The sequence below is a fragment of the Rana temporaria genome, chromosome 8, assembly GCF_905171775.1.
Source record: "Rana temporaria chromosome 8, aRanTem1.1, whole genome shotgun sequence".
Classification (NCBI taxonomy): domain Eukaryota; kingdom Metazoa; phylum Chordata; class Amphibia; order Anura; family Ranidae; genus Rana; species Rana temporaria.
In genome coordinates, this window is record NC_053496.1 from 117,623,820 (window position 1) to 117,650,774 (window position 26,955).

General features: G+C 40.8%; 1 protein-coding gene across 2 annotated transcripts; it reads left to right on the forward strand.

Moving 5' to 3' along the window:
• The first annotated feature begins 1,354 nt into the window (after positions 1–1,354).
• Positions 1,355–26,955, forward strand: LOC120908992 (outer dense fiber protein 1-like). Of its 2 annotated transcripts, XM_040320565.1 has the most exons (4): positions 1,355–1,564; positions 23,738–23,791; positions 24,628–24,696; positions 26,713–26,955. In XM_040320565.1, the coding sequence occupies exons 1-4, from the start codon at positions 1,357–1,359 to the stop codon at positions 26,811–26,813; spliced, it is 432 nt and encodes a 143-aa protein (XP_040176499.1). In that variant the 5' UTR covers positions 1,355–1,356; the 3' UTR covers positions 26,814–26,955. The 2 variants fall into 2 exon arrangements, with proteins under 2 accessions (XP_040176499.1, XP_040176500.1); XM_040320566.1 differs by lacking the exons at positions 23,738–23,791; positions 24,628–24,696; positions 26,713–26,955 and adding exons at positions 2,706–2,765; positions 10,457–10,704 and having other exon boundaries at positions 1,411–1,579.

Below are 26,955 nucleotides of genomic sequence, written 5' to 3' on the forward strand. Positions count from 1 at the left end.
TAGATAGCCCTAAGATCTGACAGGTGTAATTGACTTACACCGTCGGATCTTAGGATGCAGTACCTCGGCCGCCGCTGGGTGGAGTTTGCGTTGTTTTCCAGCGTCGGGTATGCAAATTAGCAGTTAAGGCGATCCACGAAGGTTTTCGCGTTCGTTACGTCAGCGCAAGTCTTTTTTTCCCGTCGCAAAGTTAGGTGTGCTATTAACATGGTGTAAAATTACTCCACCATGTTAAAGTATGGCCATCGTTCCCGCGTCGATTTTTTTTTATTTTTTCGGCGTAAGTACGTTACGCACGTCGCGATTCACAAACACGTCGCGCCAGCGTAATTTCGCGCAAAGCACGTCGGGAAAATTGCGAACGGAGCATGCGCAGAACGTCCGGCGCGGGAGCGCGCCTAATTTAAATGGTACATGCCACAGGTAAGTGCTTTGTGGATCAGGCACTTACACTGAAAACTTGCGGCGGTGTAACGTAAACAGGTTACGTTGCGCAGCCGCAATTGTACCAGAACCTGGCCCAGTGTACCTTTCATCATAGGCCTTGTTGACTCTCCAAGTGTAGCGTTTATGGTTGTGGCCAAAAAGCTAAATTTTGGTCTCATCACTCCAAATGATTTTGTGCCAGAAGGTTTGAGGCTTGTCTCTGTGCTGTTTGGCATATTGTAAGTGGGATACTTTGTGACTTTTGCATAGTAATGGCTTTCTTCTGGCGACTCGACCATGCCCCCATCATTCTTCAAGTGCCTCCTTATTGTGCGTCTTGAAACAGTCATACCACATGCTTTCAGAGAGTCCTGTATTCCACCTGAAGTTATTTGTGGGTTTTTCTTTGCATTCCAAACAATTTTTCTGGAAGTTGTGGCTGCAAACTGTGGTTTGGTTTTAACAGATATTTTCTACTTCTTGATTAGAGTTTAAACACTGCTGCCTGCTTCTGAAAATGTGAATTGTTAGACTGTGCCTTGATGTGTCAAACTGAATATGCAATAAATAGTGAATGTGAATAGAGTAAACAAAGGACAACTAATGATGTACTTCTGAATAATTAACACACCTATACACAAACATGTGTACCTTTTGAGTAATATTGCACATGTCTTAATTTGAGCAACATGCTGCAATATAAAAATGACTACAGTTTTTCAATCTGCACTCTAATACGTAATCCCAATTAAAACTGTTCATCAGTATATGAAACAATTAAAAAGGAATTAAAAAAAACGATTAAAAAGTTAAAATCATAGAGTGTAGGTAAATAATTAGCAAAGTGTTAAATAAAGATTTAAGAAATTAGTAAATGATAAGATAGAGTTTAAACACCTTGTAAATCTGTTATGACCAGCCAGTGGAGGAATGTGTTCTAATTCCACCTCCACTTACAGTATATATAAAAAGGTACCATCATTCATTATTCAAACAACCGAAAAATCTCCTCTGAATTTTCCAAGAAGGAAACTAAACTTTTTAGCAGATATGTCTGGAATCAAAGGAAAATGTGTTGCCCAGAAGATCCAATGCCAAGATCCATGCAACCCTTGCCAAAACGTAGTAGTCTGCAAAGATCCATGCCAAGACAGTAAGTGTTGTATTTATAAACTACATTGTTTTTATACTGTATATAAATAATTGTAGAAATGTTGTATGGACTCCTTCCACTGTTAAATTATTTCTTTCTTATAGTTTCCTGCTATAGATGTTTGGGTAGACATGTGTGTCAGTTTTAAGTTATCGTATCAATAAATATAATTTAAGCTGGACTTGTATTCTTTTTAAAACTTGAATGTAGGTTAACTTTTATATTAAATACACAAATTAGCTTGCCCAAACAAACGATTTCTATTTCTTATTGATGCGGCTCCGGTCAGCGCTGTATAAACTGAATTTCACATCAGCTGCATACAGTATACAGCGTTGTGTTCCTGCAGCAGTACTGGGAATTTCCGTCTGATCGCCCCAAACAAGCTATTTAAAGTGAAACTAAACCTGGTGTTAAGTTTTAGGAAAAAACAGCCTTAGATTATACTTTGTACGTTCGGTTACATGACTTACAATATAACATGTAAAAAATTAGTTGGAAGAAGACCTAGATTGAAGAGATCTGATATGAAATAAACATATGACCTGATGAGCAAAATATCTGACTGAAGAACTATAAGGTCAGGTTTTCTGATTTCACCTACTGTGTGCACCTTCCTGTTCCTAAGAGCAAAACAGTTAGGCCTCGTACACACGGCCGAGGAACTCGACGTGCCAAACACATCGAGTTCCTCGGCCAGTTCAGCACTGAAGCCGCCGAGGAGCTCGGCGGGATGAGAGCTCCCATAGAACAACGAGGAAATAGAGAACATGTTCTCTATTTCCTCGTCGAGCTCCTCGTCGGCTTCCTCGGCCGAAAGTGTACACACGACCAGTTTCCTCGGCAGAATTCAGCCAGAAACTCGGTCGGAAGCTGAATTCTGCCGAGGAAACTGGTCGTGTGTACGGGGCCTTAGTCGCACAAGACAATCCTGTCATGGTGATGGTAATACAACTTAGAGAAACATGATGAACTCCAGTTGCAGTAAATTATTAAATCCAGGGAAAACATAAATTATGCAGATTTAAATGGGGTTTCAATATTTGGCTGGTAGTATTAAATGTTATTTGATTCATTTTATCAGTTGTCTGGTATTCTTCTTTAATATATGTTTTCATTTCTTCAGCATGTAAGCCTCACCATCCTCACCATCATCACCATGGCGCCGTCCATGTTCACCAACAAGGTAAGAGGAGCAATAGATTATTGTTTTGAGCATTTAATATAATGGATGAAAAATGTATACTTTAAAATAAACCAATCTTCCCATCACTGAGAAAGCTGATTCTTCACAGATCACAAACATTGCACATTTGTTTTTTTCTTTTACAGGTGGCTTATAAATGTGGTATAGTGAGGTACGGCGCTGAAATATGATCAAGTCTCCATAATAGAAGGGGACTTGAAGAAATTGAATAAGGTTAATACTGAAATTTAAACAATTAACACTTTAAAATAAATAATACAATTTGTGAATGACAGTGTATCTGTATTTTTTTAATACACAGCTTCATTTCATGATTATTTTCCAGTTATTCACAATTGGGAATTTGAACCTACTCACTCGTGATAGGTTTTGGATTCTGTGACTCTGACATTATTATTTTTGATCAGCGTTTTACTTAATTAATTTTAATATTTTGTATTCGCCTATATCAATCTTCAAATTTTTCCTTGTCAAAAGATCTTTATTGTGTAGTTGACATTTGTACAAGCATGTTATCAAACAAAATCGACCTTAGGCGAAAAGAAAGTCCTGCTTTTACAAGTGAATTAACTAATAAAGAGTGGTGTCTTTACTTAGCTCATTACATTTCTCTAGCATCAATGGCTTAACTATTAACTAAACAGGGATCAAGAGGGAACAAACAGTACAGTTTATAGTCCAAAAACGTTCTGGTTATTGTTAGCAATTGTTGCTAGTCTTTGTGGTTCGGTTCTATGCGTCTCATGGAACTTCCATCTTGACCAAAGCCTCAGGTCGATCAAAGAGGTATGGCTTATTATTTAGGTACTTAGTGCTATGAGAAAGACTACACAATAAGGTGAAACACATTCGAAAGTAATATAAGTAACAGAAAACAAATAAGTAAATAAAATAAAAGGGAGAAGGAGAACTGAAAGGGGGAGGAAGGAGAGGGAAGGGTGGGGTCAGGGAGTCTGCAGGACTAGATCGGGGACATTTCAGTAGAGCAGAAGTTTCTGACAGGATACCTGTGTAATGGCTGGGCTACCATGGCATCAAAACATCACCATTAAACGTTTTTTTCGTGACATATTCCAACCAGGGCTTCCATGTATCCTCAAACCTGGCGATCGTGTCCATCTCTATCGCAGTTATCTTGGCGTATATCATAGCTGTGTTCATTCTGTTGATAGTTTCGTTTAGATTCACATTTGGGGACTTCCAAGCTTTCGCAATGGTTTGTTTTGCTGCTGTTAAAAGCTGCCTTGTCAAAGTGAATCGAGCATGTGAAATACCGTCTGGCTTAAAATTGAGCAGGGCAATTTTGGGGTCCATGGGGATTGTTTTATTCGTGAGGACTTTGATTAATTTGAAAATTTCCAGCCAAAACTCGTGCACTTTTGGACACGACCACCAGGTATGGAAGTAAGTTCCTTTGTCTGAGCATTCTCTAAAGCATAAATCAGAATATGTCTGCGAGAATTTTGCCACCCTGTTCGGGACTAAGTACCATCTGGAGAGTACTTTGTAGTTTGTTTCTGCTGCTATTATATTAGTGGATACCGTTTTGGTATTGTTCCATATTTGATCCCATTCCGTTTGTGCCAGTTCAATGCCTAAATCATCTTCCCATTTACTCATGTAAGACAACTTCCCTGACCTCGGGTGCGTGAGTAGCTGGGAGTATAAGATAGAAATTACTTTTCTGGCATGAGGATTACCGTTACAAATAGTTTCAAAGGCGGACAATTGGTTTGACACTATTGTCGTATCGGCTGAGGGTTGAAAGAAGTTTTTTATCTGGAGGTATCGAAAAATTTCCTTCGGGGGTATGCCATGAGTTTTGTTTAAGGTTGGGAAAGGGGTCACTACTGTTGAATCGAAGAATTGATATTTTCGTATGCAGCCTCGATCCGTCCATTCCTTAAAGGAGTTAGGATAGACCCAGGCTGGGTAAAAAGCAGGGTTTTTAATAAAAGACAGCAGGGGGGCTGAAGGAGACATCAAGCGGTGTTTATTTTTAATTTTGTCCCACAGGGAGAGTGAATGTTTCATGATGGGATTAGTTATGTGCTTTCTTTGTTTAGGGGTGATCCACAATAGGTTCGAAATTGAAATTGGGTCGCATTCCATCGCCTCGATAGACACCCATAATGGTGCCTCTTGCTTAGCATGGTATTTGACTATTGTGGCCATTTGTGCTGCTCGGTAATAATTTACGAAGCTAGGATATCCTAGCCCTCCTGCTGACTTTGGCCGATGTAATATTTGTGGTTTGATCCTTGGCCTGGAGGTACCCCATACGAAGGATGAAACTCTCCTTTGTATTATCCTGAAGTAGTGGGCCGGTATGGATATAGGGAGCACTCTATAAAGGTATAGGAGCTTGGGTAGTAAGGTCATTTTCACAGCCGCAATTCTTCCAAACCAGGAAAGAGGGAGTAGGGCCCAGGATTTTAATAAAGTCGTCAAATGTTTCAGGAGGACTGGATAGTTATGCGCATAGAGATCTGAAATGTCTGCAGTCAAATGTATTCCCAGGTATGAAATGCTTCTAGTTGGCCACTCAAAAGGGAGGCCCACTTTTGCTGCCAACAGTTCCGTACTAGAAAGAGAAATGTTCAATGCCGAGCATTTCCTGGGGTTTATTGCCAAGCCTGATATGGACGCAAATTGGTGTAAGATTGGGAGTAAGTTTGGACCCGTTACTTGTGGAGAGGAGAGGAACAACAGTATATCGTCAGCATAGAGGCAAAGTTTGTGAGTAACGCCGCCCAACTCGATACCGAGTACTTTAGGATCCACTCTAATCTTTTGGGCTAAGGGTTCTATCAGGAGGGCGAATAATAATGGGGAAAGTGGGCAGCCTTGTCTGGTTCCCCTCTGTATATTAAAGGTTTCAGATTTGTAGCCCGCATATTTCACGTACGCTCTAGGGTTCTGGTATAATTGCAGGACCCAATTTGTAAAGTTGGGGCCAAAGCCCCATTTCTTCAGCGTAAATTCCATATATGACCATGAGACTGAGTCGAAGGCCTGCCTGACGTCTAGGGAAAGAAAGCAGGCTGGAATTTTCCTCTTTTTAGCTATATTTGCCAGTAAGCATGCCCTTCTGATATTGTCCCCTGCCTGCCTATTGGGCATGAAGCCCACTTGGTCACGGTGTATCAGGGTTCCTATGATTTTGTTCAATCTATTGGCTAAGATCTTACCTAGTAATTTTACGTCTGTGTTTATCATGGATATAGGGCGGTAATTGTCGCAACAGGTGGAATCGGAGTGCGGTTTGGGAATCATGCAGATAGTGGCCGTGAGAGACTCTTGTCTAAAGGACCTCCGATTTAGTAGATCATTAAAGGCTTCCACCATCATGGGAGAAAGTAGGTCTTTGTATGATCTATAATAACGGGCAGTGAACCTGTCCGGGCCCGGTCTTTTATTTAATTTTAGTTCAGCGACAGCCTGTAGGACGTCTTCTTGCGTGATCGGTTCATCCATTAGAGCACTTTGAGACGTGTTTAGTTGGGGCAAATGTAAATCAGAAAAGAAGTCTTCCGTGTCCTGTTTGCTAAATGTGTTAGTTTCTGCGTACAGTTTTTTAAGGTGAGAGCTGAATTTTTGTACTATTTTGACTGGGTTACTAGAGATTATACTGTTTGCCGTTTTAAGTTGGATAGGCTTATATGCTTTGTTAATGGAGTTGAGCGACTTCGCAAGAAGAGTTCCTGATTTATTTGCGTTTTTGTAAAAAAAGTGCTTGGTCCGGAGTATCGCCCTGTCCGCCGAGTCCGAGAGGAATAGGTCATATTCCATACGAGCTTTATCTAGTCGGGCTTTTGCTTTAGGTGAGTGATCGAATTGGAAGGCCTCAAAGGCCAAATCGTGTTCTTTTTCTAATTTATAGGAAAGTTGCTTTCGTTCTCTTTTAAAAGTCCCAGCGTGCTTCTGTATTTTCCCTCTTAGCACTGGCCTGTGGGCTTCCCAAAGAGTTAACGGGGAGACGTCAGGGGTCTTATTTAATGTTATATATTCACTTAACTCTTGCTCAACTATAGTCCTGTACATGGGGTGTTTGAGAATTTTGTCTGGTAGATACCATGTTGGGTCCTGTTTTTTGGGGATTATGGAGGCTAATGTAGTGAGAACCGCGTTATGATCCGACCATGGAATAGGCACGATGTCGGAATCCAACACCTCCGGCAGTATGCCTATCGTCAGGAGTATGTGGTCTATGCGGCTGGACGACTTATGGGGGCTCGAATAGTACGTGTACTTGCGTTTAGTGGGGTTCGTTTCCCTCCAGGAGTCCACTAAATTATATTTAGCCAGCAAGGTGGATAGGGTTCTTTTGACTTGTTTCGCGGGGGAGAATGGTGTTTTATCCAAAAAAGGGAGAAGGACATGATTAGTGTCCCCACAAATAATAAGGGATCCGAATTTATGCGAGTTTATCACTTGCAGCAGATGCGACATGAATGGCAAGGGATTTAAATTTGGGGCATAATACGATACAATTGTTACCGCCTTATCCAAGATGTGGCCAGTCAGGATGTTGTAACGACCTTCAGGGTCTATGATTTCAGACTTAATTGTGAATGGCGTTGATCTATGAAAGGCTATGAGGGTGCCCCTTTTTTTGGAACTAGCTGATGCGGTAAAGACCTGTGGATAGGAGGCATGAAAGAATTTAGGGGTCGTACTGGGAGTGAAGTGCGTCTCCTGTAAACATATGATATGTGCTTTCTTAGCTTGGAAGTGTCTAAACGCCTTAACCCGTTTCTGTGGTATGTTGAGGCCCTGTACATTTAAGGTTAATACATTCAAAGGAGCCATGATAGCCAAACCATCTCAATGTTCTTACCTTGGTGTCCTGTACATCGATCTCCCGATCTAATCCATGCAGACTGAGGATAAGGGGGGGGAGGGGGGGAGACCTAAAAACGAAAATTTCCAAAGAAAAAGACAGCACATTAAAATAAAATAAACATATGTGCATCAATACGTAGAACAAACTTGTAAGTCTGGTCCGTGAACGGGGGGGAGGTGCCCGGTCAGGGAGAATTGGGCCCACGTCAGACCCTCGCAAATAACTGCGGGGGTCAGAGGGGAGCCGTGTGTGGCGCATGTGGGTTCCGATCGAGGGAGACCCGCGTCCTAAAAATTTCCGGTAAGCATCCCTAATGGAAACCGTGAGTGCAACGTTATAGGAGATTCCGTGGAAAAGTAGGGGCTACTAGTCTATCTATGGAGGGTAATTTGCAAGTCAAGGTGATAAGGTGATAAAGGGGAGCATCAAGAAGTGTCTGTGTTTGAATAAAGGGTACTGGAGGAATCCTACATCAGAAACATTATGGTTGGGGCGATGGACTGATGCTATCGAACAGATGGCCTATTGTGAAGAATGGCCTAAGTGCCGGCATTCCCATTTACTGTTGGTATGCAAAGTGTTGTGGAAAAAGGATGATTGAGAATTGCTTTAGGTACATCTAGGGTACCAGGGTGGCTTGGCCACCCAGTAGGTGGGGTAGTGTGCCAATCACGCGGCAAAGGGATTAGGAGTTGCTGAGTGAATATGAGGCAAGATATATAGCCCCTGAGCCTGGAAAGTCTGGGGAGATTGATAATAAAGAGAAAAGGGAAAGCACTAACTCAATTAAAAATGATAATAAGGAGCTTCTGCTCTAATAAATTTGCTAACTTAGAAACTCATGAACTTCTACTTAAACTTGTAAACTCATTGAGTCATACAACCAAGGTTTGGGTGAAAGACTAGAAGTCTAAAGGTAGGTAAGACTGACTTGCTTGCAGAGCTCAGTCCATCGTGTCTTCTTGCTCCTGTGCTTGTTCCACAAATCTGCCTCTCTTATGTAATTGCTGGATGCCATTGTTGTGGTTCTGAAGCGGCGAGTTGTCCCGTGGCGAAGTGGAAGCTGATCTTCTGCGGGCTGCAGTTGCCGACGGAGGTCTGTCAATTATTTTGAAGTCCAGCAGGGCCTGTTGAAGCTGAGCTGGTGTTCTACACACAATTTTTGTGCCTTGACAGGTGAATCGCAGGGAGAAAGGGAAGCCCCATTGATATTTGATTTGGCGTTGCTGCAATTCGTATAGGAGGGGTCTCATTTCTCTCCTTTTGTTGATTGTCATTTGCGAAATGTCCGCAAAGATTTGATATTCATTCCCCTGAAAAGTTAGCTTGCTCTTCTCTCTGGTGGTCTGCAGAATCAGCTCCTTTGTTCGATAGAAATGAAATTTAGCTATGATGTCCCTAGGGGAACCATCAGCCTTCCTGGACGTTAGTGCTCGGTGAACTCTGTCCATTTCCAGCCTGTCAGCTGGTATCCCAGGTAATATTTCCTGACACAGTGCCAACATTGTACCATTTAGGTCAATGATAGATTCCGGTAGTCCCCTGAACCTCAAATTTGATCTCCTGGCTCTGTTTTCGAATTCCTCCAATCTATTTTGCAATATCAAGTTTTCCTCTTTTAAGGTGTCAATTTCAGATACACAGTCCTGAGTGTAAGCTTCTAAATCATCCATTTTAGTCTCAAGTACTTCTGTGCGGCCCCCAAGCTCCCTAATTTCTTTAGTCAGGCTATTTGTTATCTGATCTGAAGTGTTCTGGAGCGCCTTGTGCAGCATCTTTTCAAATTGCCTCAGGAGACTTGTGGGTACCGCTGTGCTGTGACATATTGCTGTGGGGTTTGTCACATTGTCATCCTCCTCACTATCTGAGACAGTAGTATTGAGAGAAGCCATTTGTTTTGCGCTTTTAATGCTGGCCTTTTTCTGCTTCACTGAGGTAAATCCCTCAGAGGGGGCTGGTGCCTTTCTCTCTGAGGTGATTTTGAGATGCTGAGGAGACTGGGGATGCTGCGCGCTGCTGCTGTGAAGAAATTTCCCCTTTCCTCTCGTTCCTTTCAGCACCATAGCGTATAAAAATGTTCTCTCACCCTTCCTGAAGCTTTGCCCAGTATTCTGGGTGATTATGCCCACGGTGTTCCTCCGTTATTTGCGGGTCAATCTCTGTCACAGAGCGGAGCTCTAGCTCAGCATTGCCTACCCGCTAGGCTCCGCCCACCAGCCTGCATCTTCAAATTTTTCAAACTACCTTTTCACTGATGGTTACTGTTTCACACTGTTATATGAATACGTTTTTGACTTTCAGATACACTGTCATTCACTAATTTTATTATTGTTTTTTGAAGTGTTAATTGTTTAAATTACAGTATTACCTTCATCACTTTCTTCAAGTCCCCTTCTATTATGGAGACTTGGTCATATTTCAGCGCCGTACCTCACTATACCACCATTTTTGGAGTTTGTATCAAACTTTTCGGTACAGGCAGCTTTATTATTTTTCAAATATTCCCCTTTTGTATCAAGTATTATTATTTTCTAGCGCAGCGTTGACCTTCTGTTTTTTTTATACAATTGGCTTATAAATGTACTCATGATTTTCCATGATAATGGGACAAATCTGCAAAGAATTAAGCATTGCTGATTAATATCAGTTGTTTGTGTCCAACAGAACATCAAAAGTGAAAAATATAAATGTTGTATTATGGTCAAGAGAACCATTACATGCTAATGCTGCTAAACTCATTCTGAGCATTTAAGCTTCAGTGGCCTCTGGTCATGAAGGGATTAGGATGTAATATATGACTAATGAAGGTTTTTTTTCTTGGCAGATCCATGCAATCCATGCAATCCATGCAACCCTTGTGTTGTCCCCTGTTGTCCTGATCCTTGTGATCCTTGCCACGGCCAAGGACATATCTGCTGTGAAAAATGAAGACATCATGTTTGTGTCTATAATCTGTTCTACTCATTTTCTTCTCTGCAAAATAAACCACACTCCTATCATTGTACAATGTTAAATCCTGAATCTTCTGTCTCTGGTTAATTAAATCTGCTCAATAAAAATCTTTGCAACTGATATGTTTTTGAATTTTGTCGCTTGGTATATATTTAGCAAATTGTTGGTCGTATCAAACATACTAACATACTATTAGAAGGTTTAAAACAATGTAGAAAAGAGATTATTTCACATTTATTTACAGATTAATGACAATGGCAATATTGGGGGAAATTTACGAAAACTGGAGCACACAGAATCTGGTGCAGTTTTGCATAGAAACCATTCAGCTTCTAACTTCATTGTGTTCAATTAATCTTTGATAGGAAAACCTAGAAGCCGATTCATTACTATGCACAGCTGCTCCGAATTCTGTGTGCACCAGATTTAGTAAATCTCCCCCATTGTTTTTTATACACAGCATCAACATTTTATAAATGACCTTATGGTATTATGGTGATGTTTGAATATGTTTTTAGGGCAGTAAAAGGTTTTCATTTGATATACCTTATCATATCCATCACCAAAAAAATGGCTTAAACATAATAAAATAACAAGCAATTTTTCCAAAATTTGCGTCTAATTTACTGTGCATTTAGTCATCCAAAAGTTAACAAGCCTGGTCATAACCCTGTCTGAGGCTAAAACACACAATTTAAAAAGAAACTTTGGCTTTATGATCAGTCTCCTCTCCCAGTCAGTCCCATCCCCCCACAGTTAGAACACGCACTAAGGGAACACATTCTAACCCCTAGATCGCCCCTTGGTGTCAACCCCTTCCCTGCCAGTGACATTTATACAGTAATCAGTGGCTTTTTTTTAGCTCTGATCGTTTTGGTCCCAAAAACATGTCAAAAGTGTTTGATCTGTCCACCTCAATGTCACAGTCTCGATAAAATTCATAGGTCGCCGCCATTACCAGTAAATAAGAAAAAAAACACAAATCTATCCCTATTTTGTAGACGCTATAACTTTTGTGCAAACCAATCAATATACTGTATGCTTATTGCAATTTTTTACCGAAAATATGTAGAAGATTTTATATTGGCCTAAACTGAGGAATACATTTGTTTCGTTTTTTTTTTTAATTTGGGGATATTTATTAGCAAAAAGTACAAAATATTGTGACATTGAGGTGGACAGATCAAACACTTTTGTCGCTCTTTTTTTGTTTATAGTGCCGAAAATAAAAACCGCCAAAATACCACCAAAAAATGCTCTATATGTGGGGGGAAAAGGACATAGATTTTTCTTTTGTACAGTGTCGCACGACCGCATAATTGTCAGTTAAAGTGATGCATTGCCGTACTGCAAAAAAATGGCCTGGTCAGGAAGGGGGCAAATTCTTCTGGGGCTGAAGTGATTAAAGGGGGTGGATTGGCATATCAGCTCATACTGGCCAGTGAGAACATCCATTCCTAATAGCACAATACTGCACCTGTCTGGATTCACTCAGGGCAGGTATTGCAGCCCAGGAAATGCCAATCCAATTTGTAGGTGATAGGAGTGTTGGGCTGAAATAAGTAAAAAATAAATACAACTGGTGCAAAACAACTGAGAGCCTGCAGAAAGTGTGAGTCATTATTTATTATAAGTTTTGGATACTCTTTAAGGTGACCTTTTTGTCCTTGGCATAACCTAAAGCATCATATAAATATATAAATTCCAATTTTATTTTTAAAAGCCAAAGCAATAGACAGATCCAGTCAGCAGGTTAAACAACATGCACCAAAAACATGGTCTACTGCCTCCCACTGGTATTCCTCACTGAGTAAATTTTTGCACAAGTTATTTCGGCACATACATCCACAGTCCTACTGTATATCATCTTTAGAGGATGTGTACAACAGACGATAGATCTCACATACTTCATGAACTATGGGATAACTACAAAGTGTAAAATCGTATTAATATCAGATACAACATTATATTGCCAACGGAAAGAAAGAGTGAAGAAAGGGATAAAAAAGTAAAGACAAAACATGAATGTTTTAGATGTTACCCTTCAGGTTTCCTTTTATACTATTTATTTCTATGCAAAAATAATTACTCATGTTCTATTGTATTTAGTATTATCATAAATTACAAGGAAACTTACAAAAAGCATTTTTTAAAGTTTCCTTACCCCTCAACCACTCTCTTGTGCTAATCTAAGTAACTTTCCCCCTCCTCAGCTAAATACATACTGAGTTCTGACATTGTGTCTTCTGGTATTCCAACACAACATTTACATATGACTGACTGCCCTCTTAATACTACCTGTGCATGTCGTCCATACGAGTCCCATTCAGTGGCAGCTGGTGAAGTTTTCGGATGGGGCACCAGACTCGCCCTTCCATTTTGACCCCTCCCACTTCTCATAAGTCCCACCCCTTAAATAATCCACCCACTCCATCCCCTGTATTCCACTTGCTTCCATTCATAGTGTCAGGAGTATACAGCTCTCAATCACAGGACAGAGTATACTGCCCCAGCATCACAGGACAGAGTATACAGCTGAGCCTCACAGATCAGAGTATACAGCTCAGCCTCACAGATCAGGGTATACAGCTTAGGAAATACAGCTCAGGAACACAGCTCAGGGTATACAGCTCAGGGTATACAGCTCAGCATCACAGATCAGGGTATACAGCTCAGCCTCACAGCTTAGGATATACAGCTCAACATCACAGATCAGGGTATATAGCTCAGCCACACAGGACAGAGTATACAGCCCCAGAATCACAGGACAGAGTATACAGCTCAGCATCACAGGAGAGAGTATATAGTTCAGCCTCACAGATCAGGGTATATAGGTCAGTATTACAGATCCGGGTATATAGCCCAGCATTACAGATAGGGTATATAGGTTCGCATTACAGATAGGGTATATAGATAGATAGATAGATAGATAGATAGATAGATAGATAGATAGATAGATAGATAGGTCTTATTAAATAGGAGGCGGCCCTTAAAATTATAGGCAATATATGGAAAGATAGAGAAGACTGATAAGAAATAATGATACAGCTGTCTATGCAGCTATAGAGGAGGTGGAAGATGTCTGCAGTCTGTAAGGAGTAGGTAAGCAGGGGATCGCCTGGGGCACTACAAACACCAACAGGGGTCACTGGGACTTGTAGTGCTCCAGCAGTTGATCAGGAAGTGCTAGCCCCACCTATCGTCCTCCAGACCCGCCAATCAGAAAAGAGAAACAGGATGAACTCATGAACGAATCGATATAGAGTGGGACTGGGAGTGTAAACAGGACGCATGGCCCACGCCCTGTTTACACTCCAAACACCTCACAATGAAGCTTTTCAGCTGCAATCACTTTTGCAGCAGTCAAGCTTCTAGTGGACAGCTCAGTGTCCGGTGACCAGACACTCTTATAGGACCACTTTTTTTTCCATGTCCAGCTTATGGGGCAGTGCTGAAGCGCCCCCTATTGACTGGCCGCCACTGGTCCCATTAACTTATATGGTGTACAGAGCAGTGGAGATCCTGTCACTAAATTTAAAATTGTATTTTTAAGCTGCAAAATAATGGATTCTTAAAGCAGAACTTACCAGTATCTGAGCGTCACAAACTGAAAACTCTATTTAACTAATTTGTAATCTTCAAAGCAAACTCACCTATCCATTCATGTCTCCCTAGCATTTCTAGCTGCGGCCATCTTAAGTAATGACAGATGATTCATGTAGAATTTACATGCAGACAGGAAGGTGTGCCCATGAAGACTCTAGCCTGGGTCAGAAATCAGGAAGCAACTGAATACAAATTTAATTAAAAATAATTGATCAAATGTTGATTGAGAGAGTTTAGTTCTGCTTTTTTGCAAGTTACAGGTCTTCCCTATTTACAGGATTGCTATAGGGGGCATCTGTAATATTTTATTTTTTTAAAGAAGATGTATTCGATTTTTTTTCAATTAACCTCCCTGGCGGTATGATTCTTTCAGAAAAAAGGTGCTGAAAGCGGTACCATTATTTGCAAGGAGATTTGGCGTTTTATACTGTAGGTCTGTAATTTTTAGAAATAACTCACTTAAATCTGACCAAACAAGATTCTAATAGGCATCCCGGGTATGACATTTTTTTAAAAACAAAATTATAAATTATAATATAATAAATAATTATAAATAATTATAACAAGTAATAATATAATTATAATAAAAATGATTCAATAATGTAATCAAATCAAAATCACTGAAATTTGCTCAGTTGCAGAATTTTATGACGAATTTCCCCACAAATCGCTATCGCACAATTCTGCAAGTGATTATAATTTATTATCGCTGTTTTTTAGCTGCTCTAAAACTATTTTTGACATAAAGGGACACTTTTGGTTGCTATGGACAATCTACAGTGTACAGGCAGAAAAAAAAAGTTTTTATTATATAAAAGTACATGTAGGGCACTGGGCAGACTACTAGGGACAAGGGGGGTGTGTATTTTTTACATACAGTACTGTAATCTATAAGATTACAGTATACTGTATGTAATGTGTTTGTTTACATTTTTGAATTTGGCGCCGTTCTCCGCTCCCGTGCGTCGTAACGTCGCAGGGAACGGAGATCGGCGTCACACAGAGGCACTGTGTGAATCGAGCGAGGTCCCGCTCGCTCGCACAGCGCGGTGGCATCACTGGATCCAGGGACAAGGTAAGTAAACACTCCCTGTGGATCCAGCGAGGCGAGCCCGATTTTGACTCGGGGTTACCGCTCGCAGCAGGAAAATCTAACCCCGAGTCAGACTCGGGAATACCGCCAGGCAGGTTAAGCAATACAAAGGCCAATCAACATGTGATTATAGTATACATAACATAGAATTAGAGGGATAAACATCTGCATGAAATTGTCTTTGAGAACAGGGGGTATGGGGGGGTGGGAGTGATCCCTAGTTGAGTTTACAAGACCTGAGCTATCAGGGAGCTTGGATATCCTGGCCTTAAAACAAGAACATAAGTATAGAAATACAGAGAGAATGTGTCCTAAAACAAAGCCGTAGCAAAGTCCAGCGTGGCCTCCTGAAACATTTTACATTTTCTAGACAACGACGCCAAAGCCTGGGAGATAATGGGTGGTAGCTGAAAAATCACCATGTCTGCAATCCCATAATGGTAGATGCAGAGGTTAGCCTTGAAATGAATGGGTATGGGTAAATGCGGTTATTCCTCATTCATAGGGTGATGTTGTGTAGAATTGTGTGCCCCCTTTAGTGAAAGGTAGGTCATTGAGGGCATGTCTGTTGTCTAATGATAAGACTTTGTCCATAAATGGGGCCCATTTGTTTTGAAAGCAGGTTGTTTTTGAGCCCTGGATAGGATAAGGTCTAGCGTCTCCATCCTAAAAAGGCTCGATAGGTCAGATTGTATATCCTTAATGGTGGGTGGGAGGGAAGATGTCCACTTTTTGAGGATCGATCACCTAGCAGCCATGTAGCACGTAGCACATAGAGAGCCAAGGTTAGTTGTATAATTTTAATCTGTAAGCTAGGCAGTTCTTGACTGGGGGCTTCTAGATATCCAAACATCAGAAGATAAATATTTTTATGGGGGTGAAGTCCGATGGTTTTCGCCACCAGGATTCCAAAATTGTAAGATAAGAGGGCAGGACCATAGTTTGTGTAGCAGGGATGGTTTGTGAGCCTTGCATAGAGGGCAATTACAACAATCTGGAAGTTCTTTTGAGGTTAGGTGAAGAATGTATGCCCGATGAAGGGTTTTGTATTGCTGTTCTCTCCAAAACAAATTTACTACAAATGCGCATGTGGTGTTGTATCCTGCCAGAATGAAGTTTAGAGCTTCCAGGGATTGTAAATGCTTGTTCCAAGACATAGAGGTGGTGGAGTGGATTGGTTTTGTAAAGAAGGAGTTTAAAGGTTTGTAAATGTCTGAGATTCTGTGACGTTGTCGATCTAGGAAGGTGTCCAGGTGAGAGGTTTTAAAGCGTAAGTCCCTGGGGGGGGCAAGTAGTTGCCACAAAGCTTGTTGCTTAGTGAATGTAGAGTAGGTGATGGGTGGGTATCATGAATAGTTGTAGAACTTGGGAGGAGGGGAGGGGTTTCTCTTAGGGGGTATCAAATAATTGAGCACATCTAAGCAGGCCATGTGAGGCCCATGTGGAGAAAGCCACGTGCTGCTGTGCATGTGGAAACCACAGGTGGCCACAGATAGGGAGATGGCAGGACATGTGAGGAGAAAGTCCCAGTCTCCCTCCAGGCCACAACTGTGTCCCAGATAAGGAGGTTAGGTTTTAGTGAAGAGGGTAACCCATTGGTTCGGTAGTGCAGCATTGCAGGTAGTCCACAGTCATCTGTGGTTCTAACACGTAATTGGAATATCTTGATGCCTGTGTTATCCAGTCTAATCTCACTCTCAGACAACAGGAAAGATTGTAAAGTTGAATAGTTTATTTATTGAAATTTGAGGTCTGTGCCCTTTCCATATAGAGGTGGTTAGAGCTTTATATAGTTTCTGTATGTCCTTGTGCTTTAAAGGGGTTGTAAAGGTAAACAAAAAAAATCCCTAAATAGCTTTCTTTACCTTAGTGCAGTCCTCCTTCACTTACCTCATCCTTCAATTTGGTTTTAATTGTCCTTATTTCTAATGAGAAATCCTCACTTCCTGTTATTCTGTCTGTAACTACACACAGTAATGCAAGGCTTTCTCCCTGGTGTGGAGAAAGCCTCTTGAGGGGGAAGGGGGCAAGCAGGATAGTCAGGATGCCCACCAATATTTAATATTGCTAGTTTCCCAAAGCTACCCTCTCCAAATGATTCCTTTATTATTAAAGTGGTTGTAAAGGTAAAATAAATTCCCTAAAAAGTTTTCTTTACCTTAGTGCAGTTCTCCTTCACTTACCTCTTCCTTCGATTCGCTTTTAAATGTCCTTAATGTCCTTATTTCTTATGAGAAATCCTCACTTCCTGTTCTTCTGTCTGTAGCTACACACAGTGATGCAAGGCTTTCTCCCTGGTGTGGAGAAAGCCTCTTAAGGGGGGAGGGGGCAAGCAGGAGGGTCAGGATGCTCTTTACTTTGCAGATAGAGAAAGGAGCTGTGTTAGTGGGCGTCCTGACCCTCCTGCTCGCCCCCTCCCCCCTCAAGAGGCTTTCTCCACACCAGGGAGAAAGCCTTGCATTACTGTGTGTAATTACAGACAGAAGAACAGGAAGTAAGGATTTCTCATAAGAAATAAGGACATTTAAAAGCCAAATCGAAGGATGAGGTAAGTGAAGGAGGACTACACTAAGGTTAAGGAAGCTTTTTAGGGAATTTTTTTTACCTTTGCAACCCTTTAATAATAAAGGAATCATTTGGAGAGGGTAGCTTTGGGAAACTAGCAATCTTAAATAAGTAGCACCTGCCAAACAACGATAGAGGGAGGCCTGATCAGCTCTCCAGCTCCACAGTAATGTTTTCTAGAGATGGAGAAAATTGAGTTGGTAGAGAGAGGAGGGTACTTTCCCTATTTTTGATGTGTAATGTGATTTATGGCAATCGGGAAAATTAAATCGGATGCCAAGAGGGGGGGTTTGCTTGGAAAAGGGGTAGCATTTGACTTTTATAGAAGTTAATTCTCAAATCTGAACAGGCCCAGAAAGTTGTAAAGATTTCTTGGATATGTAACATGTCTGCTCTGGGGTTTGAGGTGAAAATGAAGATGTCGTCTGTAAACAGAGTGGTACGTAGTTCTTGAGATTCAATTTTTTCCCCATGGAGCTTTGCGTGAAAGTGAAGGAAGCGAGATAGGGGCTCAATTGCCAAATTGAACAGCAAGGGAGAGAGGGGGCACCCTTGCCTTGTGCCTTTGTGTAGACGTATGTTATTGGAGATGAGGCCCACAGTGATCACATTTGCAGATGGGACAGAATACATAGTGTGTATGAAATGTAAAAATGGGCCTGTAAAACCAAATTGTGACAATACCAGTCTCAACCAATGGAAACTGACATTGTCAAATGCCTTTTCAGCATTGAGTGTGACTATGGCAATCTCCTCAGAGGGATTGGCTTTTGCCATTTCTAGGACTGCCAGGACTTTCCTAATGTTTGACGTAGTGGACCTCCCTTGAGTAAAGCCCTCTTGTGAGGGGTGGATAAGGAAAGGGATGATAGGGACTAATCTATCCGCTATTATCTTAGAGAGGAGTTCAGAGTCCAAAATAAGCAGGTAGATTGGACAGTAAGAGCTTGGGTCTGTGACGTCTTTTCCTTTCTTGGGGATTAGCTTAAGAAGAGCTTGGTGGCCTGAGGGTATGGTTCCCTTCTAGTATCTTCTGATATACCGACTGCAGAGTGGGGTCAATTGTGCCTATGGAGAGGTTGTAGAACTCTGATGTGTATTCGTTGGGGCCTGGAGCCTTGCCTGAGGTTAGCGATTTAATTGTGCTGGAAAGATCGGGGCATGAAGCTTAAACAAGAGTGTGTCATTCATAGTGGGGAGTGGGACTCTGTCTAGAAAGGATAATGTTGTAGCCTCATTAATGGGGTCAGGGCCATAGAGTGCTGCATAGAATTGTTCTAGGATGAGGTAATGTCTTTAAGAGAGGAGGTGAGATTCCCTGAGGGATCTTTAATAGCAGTTATATGTGTGGATGTGTGAAGACCTTTGCACAAACGGACCAGGAGTTTGCCTGATTTGTTGCCATATTTCTGGTAACTAAGATCAAGAAGTGATTGATGCATTCTTCCCTGTGTCTCTGCCCACTGGTCAAAGCGGTCTTTGGCAGTTCGCCATAAATCCCTATGAATAGGTGATTTATCTTGTGCTAGTTTTGCCTGAGCTTGGCATAAATCTTTGCTTGCTTCACCATATTCTCTGGAGACCTTTTTTGTAGAAAGTGGCATAGGAAATTATGCTTTCCTGCTGAACCACATTCCTGGTTTTCCAAAAGAGATTTGTAATATTGCAATGCTCGGAATTGGTAGCGGAGTAATCCGCCCATGTGTCATCGATGATCTGTTGCAGCTCTTTGTCGTGTGCCAGGTAAGATGGGAAACGCCAAATCCTGACGGATTCTTGTGTGACTATCCCTATTATGTTTACAGATATCGGTGCATTGTCTGAAATGATTATTTCATGTATATGTGAAATAAGGAAAAAAATTGCGTTAATCTAAATATATGTATAGTGAGCAGCTACACAACAACGTGACAAAAATTGGACAAGTGATATGGAAAATATGTAGCGCTAATAATAATGATGTCACCTGAAGTGACAAATGTGTGTAAAATCAAATATAAACGTAAAAGTGATCACAAAAACATGTAAAATAACAGCAATATGGAGAGTAGGCGTACCAAGCCTGATGTGTTTTGTCCAATGGGACTTCAACTGGGGCATCTCTTGAAGTCCCATTGGACGAAACGCATCAGTGACATCATTATTATTAGCGCTACATATTTTTCGTATATTTAATGCAAGGAGGAGAGAGTTTAGGAAGATATAGTCGATCCTGTTAAACGAGTTGTGAGGGGTGGAGAAGAAGGTGTACTCTTTTCCCTCGGGGTGTGTTTTTCTTCTCCAGAGGTCTACTAGTTGTAAACCATCTGCAAATTGTAATAGAGGTGTGAGAGCATGCAGGGTGTTCAGAATTAGTTGGCGAGGTTGACCTATCTTCCCGACTGTCAAGAACTGAATTGAATTCCCATGCTACTAACAGTGGAAGATGGAGGTGCGGAGCTAGGGACATAGACGTTGGCTATTAGGCGTTTTAAGTTTAACTGTGAGGATCAGGCCCTCAATATCTTCATGGACAGAAACCACTTCCCAGGAAAGGTTTTTCTGGATCAACAGGAGGACCCCTGCTTTACACGTCACTGCTGGTAACCCAATGTCACTGTCATGAAGATCCTGCCAGAAACAGGCGCCTCAGACTCTTCGGTTCCCGATTGCAGGTGCAACCGCGCATTTGCATGCGCACGCACCTCTGTTGGCATCAGGCGGGCTATTTAAGCCTGCCTGTCACATGCAGTCTTTGCTGTTTGCTCTACAGCGTTGTGTGCCTTTAGACCTGATCTGAGACTGTTACCTGAATTAAGACCCGGCTTACCTTTGACCATCCAGTTATCTGCCTGCATCTGACCTCGGCCCGTTTGTGACTACTCTTCGCTTGAACCCCTGTAAATTCGCTGCCCGCCTGATATCTAAACTGGCCTGTCTGACAAACTCCTGTATTGGTCCTATCTGTTCTGGTTCCGATCCAGTCTGCCAAGCTGTCCCAGTCTGCTAAACTGATCCAGTCTGCTGAGTTGCTCCTGATCCAGTCTGCTAAGCTGATCCAGTCTGCTAAGCTGATCCAGTCTGCTGAGCTGCTCCTGATCCAGTCTGCTAAGCTGATTCAGTCTGCTAAGCTGATTAAGTCTGCTGAGCTGCTTCCGATCCAGTCTGCTAAGCTGATCCAGTCTGCTAAGCTGTTCAGTCTGCTAAACTGATCCAGTCTGCTGAGCTGCTCCTGATCCAGTCTGCTAAGCTGTTCCAGTCTGCTAAGCTGATCCAGTCTGCTGAGCTACTCCTGTTCCAGTCTGCTAAGCTGATCCAGTTCCTGTATACCAGTTCCTGCAAGGAAGTTTCTGGTTGGCTGATCCACTTCCTCACCTCTGTTGATCCTGCCAGGCACCCGTGCCACTTCTTACTCCTGTGCCTACTGTTACCTTACCAGGGGGCCACGAGTGGGGCTCACAACCATCACGTACAGTACGTGACAGTCATGTACCTGGTAGGAGTCTGATATGACGGGTCGGCCTCTCTTGTATCTCCAGCCCAAGCCCCTTTGAGGGTGGAACAGATGGTGGCTAGGATAAGGAGGAACACAAGTGCCTGTAGGTGTTGCTTGCAGAGCTGGCAGGTGAAGATGTAGGTTCGGAGACACAGGCAGGACAACAGGCATTGAGCGAGAGTAATGCTTGGAAGACCAGCCGATGTTAAGGGGAACTCCAGGGGGGACATGTATCAATGCAAAAAAATAGTTTTAAAAACTGACGTTTTTTCGGGAGCAGTGATTTTAATAATGCTTAAAGTGAAAAAATAAAAGTGAAATATTCCTTTAAATTTCGTACCTGGGGGTCCCTGCACAAAATGAAATTTCTAAAGAAAAAAAGTCATTTAAAACTACTCAAGGCTGTAATGAATTGTCAGGGCCTGCTATGGAATTTGGGGGGACCCCTATGCATTTTATTTTTATTTTGGTTTGGTGTTCCCCTTAATATTCATATCAGACTCAAAGGGCCTGGTAATTGACATGGGGGGGGGGGGGTCTAAGCTGTTTATTTCAACTACTTTTATCTGTATTGCCGGGACCCAACAATTCATTATAGCCACGAGTAGTTTTAATGACTTTTTTTCCTTTAGAAATTTCATTTTGTGCAGAGACTGTTATAAGCACAGGAAAAATGTGCTACTTTACATTCATACTATAGACACTCCCAGGTATGAAATGTAACCACTTAAGACCCGGACCAAAATGCAGGCAAAGGACCAGGCCCCTTTTTGCGATACGGCACTGCGCCGCTTTAACTGACAATTGCGCGGTCGTGCGACGTGGCTCCCAAACAAAATTGGCACCCTTTTTTTATCACAAATAGAGCTTTATTTTGGTGGTATTTGATCACCTCTGCTGTTTTTATTTTTTGCGCTATAAACAAAAATAGAGTGACAATTTTGAAAAAAAATCTATATTTTTTACTTTTTGCTATAATAAATACCCCCCAAAAATATATATATAAAAAAAAAATTTCCTCAGTTTAGGCCGGTACGTATTCTTCTACCTATTTTTGGTAAAAAAAAATCGCAATAAGCGTTTATCCATTGGTTTGCACAAAATTTATAACGTTTACAAAATTGGGGATAGTTTTATTGCATTTTTATAAAGGTTTTACTACTAATGGTGGCGATCAGCGTTTTTTTTTCGTGACTGCGACATTATGGCGGACACATCGGACAATTTTGACACATTTTTTGGACCATTGTCATTTTCACAGCAAAAAGTGCTATAAAAATGCATTGTTTACTGTGAAAATGACAATTTCCGTTTGGGAGTTAACCACTAGGGGGCGCTGAAGGGATTAAGTGTGACCTCATATGTGTTTCTAACTGTAGGGGGCGGGGCTGGATGTGTGACATCATTGATCGCCTTTCCCTATATCAGGGAACAGACGATCAATGACAGTGCCACTGTGAAGAATGGGGAAGGTATGTTTACATACACCACTCCCCGTTCTTCAGCTCTGGGGACTGATCGCGGGACTCGTGTCACAGAGCTTCGGACCGGGTCGTAGGCATGCGTCGCTGGCGCGTGCCCATGACCCACGGCTGGGCATTTAACAATCATGTACAGGTACGTGATCATGCCCAGCCGTGCCATTCTGCCAACGTATATCGGTGTTAGGCGGTCCTTAAGTGGTTAAAGGAATATTTCACTTTTATTTTTTTACTTTAAGCATTATTAAAATCACTGCTCCCAAAAAAACTGCTTTTTTTAAAAAGTTTTTTTTGCATTGATACGTGTTCCCTGGGGCAGGACTTTTTATGACAATACCATGCATATAAGCCTTTAAAATAAGCACTTTTGATTTTTCATGTTAGTGTCCCATAGATTTTAACAGGGTTACGTGGCTTTCAAATTTTTCCCGAACTCAGCATATTGTTCGGTGTTCGCCAGAACCAAAGTTCGGCCCAAACTTATGCTCGTGCTGAACCGTTCGCCCATCTCTATGAGCAACATGCTGCAATATAAAAATGACTAAAATTTTTCAATCTGCACTCTAATACAAAATACCAATTAAAACTGTGAATCAGTACATACAACAATTAAAAAGGAATTAAAAAAAAACTATTAAAAAGTTTAAATCATAGAGTGTAGGAAAATAATTTACAAAGTGCTGAATAAAGATCTATGAAATTAGTAAATGATAAGATAGTGTTTAAACACCTTATAAATCTGATATGACCAGCCAGTGGAGGAATGTGTTCTAATTCCACCTCCACTTACAGTATATATAAAAAGGTGCCATCATACATTATTCAAACAACCAAAAAATCTTTTCTGAATCTTCAAAGAAGGAAACCAAACTAACAAAGCAAATATGTCTGGAATCAAAGGGAAATGTGTTGCCCAGAAGATCCAATGCCAAGATCCATGCAACCCTTGCCAAAACGTAGTAGTCTGCAAAGATCCATGCCAAGACCGTAAGTGTTGTGTTTATAAACTACATTGTTTTTATATATAAATATATATGTACAAAGGTTGTATGTAAAAGTCTATACAGTAATACATCTAGAAATGTTGTATGGACTCCATCCACTCTTAAATTATATATTTCTTATAGTTTCCTGCTAAAGATGTTTGGGTAGGCATGTGTGTCAGTTATAAGTTATTGTATCAATAACTTTAATAACATTTTAGCTGCTATTCTTTTTAAAACTTATATGTAGGTTTACTTTAATTTTAAATACACAAATTAGCTTGCCAAAACAAACGATTGCCATTACTAATTGATGCGGCTGCTGTCAGCGCTGTATAAACTGAATTTAGCATCAGCTGCTTACAGTATACAGCGGTGTGTTCCTGCAGCTGTCTGGGAACTTCCGTCTGTTGGCCCAAACAAGCTATTAAAAGTCAAAGTAAATCTAGTGTTAGGTTTGAGCAAAATGTTTTATCTCCAGGAAAAAACAGCCTTAGATTATACTTTGTACATTCAGTTACATGTTTTACAATATCATAACATGTAAAAAAGAGTCTACTATACGCCTCAACCCTGGGAAAGTAAGGTCAGGTTTTCTGATTTCCTTCCTGTTCAAGTGCAAAAAAGTTAGTCGCACAAGACAATCCTGTCATGGTGGTGATAATACCGCTGAGAGGAACATGATGAGCTCCAGTTACAGTAAATTATTAAATCCAGGGAAAACATAAATTATGCAGAATTAACTGGGGTTTTGATATTCAGCTGATAGCATTAAATATTATTTGATTCATTTAATCAATTGTCTGCTATTCTTCTTTAATATATATTTGTATTCTTCAGCATGTAAGCCTCATCATCCTCACCATCCTCACCATCATCACCATGGCGCCGTTCATGTTCACCAACAAGGTAAGAGGAGCAATAGATTATTGTTTTGAGCATTTAATATAATAGATTAATGTATACTTTAAAATAAGCCAATCTTCCCATCACTGAGAAAGCTGATTCTTCACAGATCACGGACATTGCACATTTGTTGTTTCTTTTACAGGTGGCTTATAAATGTACTTATGATTTTACATGATAATGGGACAAATCTGCACAGAATTAAGCATTGCTGATTATATCAGTTGTTGTTGTCCAACAGAATACCAAAAGGGAAAACTATAAATTTTCCCCCTTATTTGTGCTTAAAAAATGTATTTTTCCCTTCTAACACCAGCATTAATTACTCCCCATTCCACCTGTAGGTAAAAATGTAAAAGTCATACAAATTCTCCACAAGTATGTAGCAATACTGCAACCTTTTCCTACCAGTCTCAACACAGTGGGTAAAAATAGTGGAGTTTTATATCACCGTAGCTCTGGCACATTAATGCAACGTGGAGAGAAACATGATTGTAAACTGATTAACAATAAGATGGTTGGTGCTCCTTGCCAAGAAGACTGTAATATGAATTGTTTTGCAAACCTCTGTAAATGATATGCATTTACTAAACACATATATTTTGCTTATTCACTCTTCATCTACAGTCTGTAGATAAAGATCCTCAGCTATCCTTACCATGAAAATAATAATGTTAATATACGGTATATTGCAGTTGTGAACTAGGAGTGCACATCTCTGACCCCCTACTAATTCTGGAAATCATTACAGCCACAGGTTTCAGACTAAGTGCCTGTTTGCACACAGTTTGGCTCCCAAAGAGCAGATCATGGTGAATAGCTAGGAGATGTTTTGTCACCTCCTCACTGCCTGTTTAAACCCTAAAAATCCACACAAGCTGTGCGCATTGCACAGTAGCAGCACAGACCCTTTGAGGTATATATTTTTTTGCTACTGTAAAGCATTGCGGCTTTGGCAAGGGATCACCTGTCTTAACAACTTAAAGAGGAACTGCAATCTGCTCACATAATTTGTAATAAAAACATATTTGCCATTCTGAAGCTTCCCTCCAACCACTTTGCATATTATTTTATATATACTGTGATTCTGTATTAGCCAAAAATGCTGCAGAAATATCCCTCTACTAAGTCTGGCTGCAACCATCTTAACTGTGGGCAGCTGAAACTGCTGCCTGTTCACTTCCTGGATTTACACAGACACACAGGGGCACAGCTATGCAGCCCTGCAGCTCTGATTGGCCCTCCTATGACTTATCCCCCCTCCCTTCTTCGCAAACTCTCACAAGAGTTGGAAAGAGAGAGAGAGAGCTGTGCATGATGTCATAAGCCTGGGCTTTTTACCAGACAAGAAACAGGAAGTGGGCTCTATAAGGTATTTATTGGCAGAATTTTTTTTTACTATTAAAAGTTAAAACAACAAAGGCAGAAGATTTAATAGATGGAAAGTCAAAAAAATTACTGAAGGTCCGATTTGAGGGGGATTGATTAAGGGGCAGTAAAAATGCAAATGTAAACAAGACTTAAAATGATCAGAGACCTATTAGAAAGGTTTTTCCATCATTTGATCATTGTGACAGCCAATCATGGGGGTCATTGAAAGTTTCAAATTTCCTCATCCTGCATGGTACTATGCTTCTCTCTCTCTCTTTTTCTCTGGGCAGTCAAAATTAAGTGTTAGAGAGCATTACAGTTTGTAAAAATACAAAACAAAAACAAATATACATTTAAACCGTTTGATACTGCTACGGAAAATAACGAAATGTTATTCTTTTCAACATTTTTTTCCATTGTTGTCGATTTATAATAAATTCAGAGAAAATTATTTATTAAAACAGGTCATGTAATAAGTATTTAAACAATTTAAAAATGAATCAGGTAGGCAAGTTAGAGTTATTGTCCAGAGAAGCAACACGTACTAACGCTGCTAAACTCATTCTTAACATTTCAGCTTCAAAGGCCTCTGGTCATGAAGGAGTTAGGATGTAATTTGTGACTAATGAAGGTTTTTTTTCTTGACAGATCCATGCAATCCATGCAACCCTTGTGTTGTCCCCTGTTGTCCTGATCCGTGTGATCCTTGCCATGGCCATGGACATGGACATTTCTGCTGTGATAAATGAAGACATCATGTTTGTGTCTATAATCTGATCTACTTATTTATTTCTCTGCAAAATAAACCACACTCCTCTCATTGTACAATGTTAAATCCTGAATATTTTGTCTCTGGTTAATTAAATCATCTCAATAAAGCTTTGCAACTGA